Source organism: Anarrhichthys ocellatus, unplaced genomic scaffold (genome assembly GCF_004355925.1).
Source record: "Anarrhichthys ocellatus isolate YVR2014 unplaced genomic scaffold, GSC_Weel_1.0 scaffold20, whole genome shotgun sequence".
NCBI classification, from domain to species: domain Eukaryota; kingdom Metazoa; phylum Chordata; class Actinopteri; order Perciformes; family Anarhichadidae; genus Anarrhichthys; species Anarrhichthys ocellatus.
The window spans coordinates 1,272,167-1,275,163 of record NW_022280050.1 but is presented as its reverse complement, the minus strand read 5'-3'; the positions used below and the strand labels follow the sequence as shown (position 1 = coordinate 1,275,163).

At 46.0% G+C, this 2,997-nt stretch overlaps 1 protein-coding gene across 2 annotated transcripts in view; it reads left to right on the top strand.

Moving 5' to 3' along the window:
• Positions 1-2,997, top strand: part of poglut2 (protein O-glucosyltransferase 2) — a 5,750-nt gene that overhangs the window by 1,243 nt on the left and 1,510 nt on the right. For both annotated transcript variants that reach the window (XM_031858239.1, XM_031858238.1), the window contains exons 2-7: positions 372-577; positions 674-879; positions 1,479-1,556; positions 1,668-1,840; positions 2,533-2,770; positions 2,885-2,997. The exon at positions 2,885-2,997 is cut by the window's right edge and continues 97 nt beyond it. In XM_031858239.1, the coding sequence (XP_031714099.1) occupies positions 372-577; positions 674-879; positions 1,479-1,556; positions 1,668-1,840; positions 2,533-2,770; positions 2,885-2,997 (1,014 nt within the window). The remainder of the gene's footprint in view (positions 1-371; positions 578-673; positions 880-1,478; positions 1,557-1,667; positions 1,841-2,532; positions 2,771-2,884) is intronic.

Genomic DNA, 2,997 nt, shown 5'->3' with positions numbered 1-2,997 from the left:
GAGAGAGAGAGAGAGAGAGAGAGAGAGAGAGAGAGAGAGAGAGAGAGCCCAAGGCTGAAAGACTCAGACAACCTCCAACCCCTTTCATCAAACAGCTCCCACCGGCCCAATGAAGGTATCACGCTCTATTTTGGAGTTACTCGGTGGGTGTCGGCTTTCACGCATTCTTTGGGTGTCGAGTTGGATCACTTTCATAAGATAGCTGAGTCTGTTTCAGTACCAATGTCTGTTAAAGACATGTTGTATGTTGCTTGTTTTCTACACTAAACTAAGCATTTTTACTGATGTTACACTGTGACTTGTGTGCTAGCATGTCAGTATTTTCATTCCTAACAGCAGCACGTTCTCCACGTTTTTTCTCTCCCTCACAGTTTAACAACATCACCCGGTGAGAAGACCTTTGAAGTCAAAATTGTGGCTCCAGTGGAGGAGTTCACCCGCATCTGGATCCAGGTCCTGGATCGCCATGATGGCTCCTTCCTGGTTCGCTACAGAATGTATGCCACCTACACGGACCTCCACATCCACGTTCTGCTCAAGAGCAAACATGTGGCCGGGTCACCGTTCGTTCTCAAAGGTGGAACACAATCCATGTTTCCTACAACACGTTTGTTTGGATGAGATCTGTGGTTTTTTTTTTTCTTAATGATGCTTCTGTGTTTTTCCTCTGCAGGCCCAGTCTACCATGAGGGCTGTGACTGTCCCCAGCCCAGTGGTTCTGAATGGGAGGCCCACATGCACTGTCCTCAGTCCTTCCCTCAGATAGACAGGGACCTGGCCATCTACTCTGGTGTTGACCCAGATGTTAATGCGCAGGAGATCCCACGGCGCTTTGGACAGAGACAGAGCCTCTGCCACTACACTGTTAAAGACAACCGGGTACCTCACACTTCAGAAACACCAAACACAGAAGAAATAAGATAAACAACCAATATCAGCCTGGTGTAACAGCTAACTGATGAATTAGTCCAACTGTAACTTTAATGTGCAGGTCATTTTACAGAAGAATCCCCAGTTCCTTTTACAAATAACCATCAGACCCAAAGGGCAGTTTAGTAATAAAGGGTAGAATTTATTTAGGCTGGAAAGTAAGTAGGGCCGTGTGATAATGTAAAGGGGCCCAGGAGAGCCTGCAGCTATGTGACACACCTGTAAGTCTGTCTACCAGGTGTTCAAGGGTACAATCTTCATTCCACTGTGGAGGTCAGCCCAGGCTCCTGTAATGGTGATACGTCTAAAGCTTCGTTCCCACAGTGCTAGCGTTACCTGGGAACTTCCGGTAATTTATCAGTTGGAAACACTCGTCTGACAATACAATCCCAATTCAGGTCCACTTATTATTGGCTTTCCAGAGCTTTTGACCATAATCCATGGTCTTCATCAGCGGATGGAGTTTGCAGCTAAGCATAAAGATGATTTGCTGGAAACTCCGGTGACGTTTTTTTGCTGATTTGGCTTTTTTTTTTTTATTCTCTTAGGTCTACGTTAGAACCTTTGGAGAGCATGTGGGTTTCAGAATCTTTATGGATGCGATCCTCTTGTCACTCACCAGAAAGGTAAGCTCTTCCTAAACTGTCTTTAAACCTGTCTAACACTGAAACATTTGAACAATTTTAATCTTTTCATGTTTTATTTGTCCCTTGTTTTCCGTTGTGTTGTACGTTCAGGTGCGGCTCCCTGACATGGAGTTCTTTGTTAACCTGGGTGACTGGCCGTTGGAGAAGAGGAAACCCACTGAGAAGATCCATCCCATATTTTCCTGGTGTGGCTCCAACAACACCAGGGATATTGTCATGCCCACCTATGACCTGACTGAGTCTGTCCTTGAGACCATGGGGAGGTGAGGCTGGGCATCCATAGCACAAACACCGTATGCAACTTTGGATTAAGCTGAAAGAGTTGTCGTTAGTCTACAACTCTACCAATAATACCTGGGAACCCTTAAAGGAACACTCCACTGAAAATGTTATCGTCTGAGTATAAACTACTCACTTCCTGGTGGCTCTGAAAAGTGGAAGACGGGAGTCATAGCCGGCTTGAACACATTGCCGTCCAGTAGTTACAATATGCTCTTCTTCCCTAAGCAGATGACAGTGGGGGAGAAGTAGGCTTGTGTACACAGACTGTGACGCTGTCACAGTGCGGACTGAATAATGTGGAACCAAAATAGACCTGTGCCAGGATGCTCATTATTTCCTCAGCGTTGCTACGTGCATTTCTGTGCAGCGCAAGACGGCCAATTGGTGTTTGACAGCAGAAGACAATTTGCTAACAAATATTTTATATTTCGCATCTAGATTGAGCAAGCAGAACAGCTCTCCATATCAGGCATGCATAGGATGTTTTTACCCTGCAGAAAAGATAAAGCAAAGTACCTGCACCAGGGTTCAAATAGTTTATAGACACTGAGGCAAAGCTGACAGTGTGAAGAGAGACCATTACATAGGTAAAGTAACAAGATGACGTTAGTTGTATATGCATGACAGTGAGGTTCTTTATTTAATATCTGCTTTTTAATTATCCGATGAACAGAGTGAGTCTGGACATGATGTCGGTGCAGGCCAACACCGGGCCACCCTGGCCGGGGAAGAATGCCACGGCCTTCTGGAGGGGCCGGGACAGTCGACAGGAACGCCTGGAGCTGGTCAAGCTCTCCAGGGCTCACCCCGCCATGATAGATGCTGCCTTCACCAACTTCTTCTTCTTCAAGCATGACGAGAGCCTCTACGGGCCGCTGGTCAAACACGTGTCTTTCTTTGACTTTTTCAAGGTGAGAGTGCATTTACAGTGCCACTGGCACTACTAAGAAGTTTTTGTTTTTTAGAAGCTGATTTTTGAAGATGGTCCTTTTCATTTTTTATTTCTGTCCCATTTCCACCGCCAGTACAAGTACCAAATAAACATTGACGGCACTGTTGCGGCGTATCGACTGCCGTACCTCCTGGCGGGAGACAGTTTGGTCCTTAAGCAGGATTCTGGCTACTACGAGCATTTCTA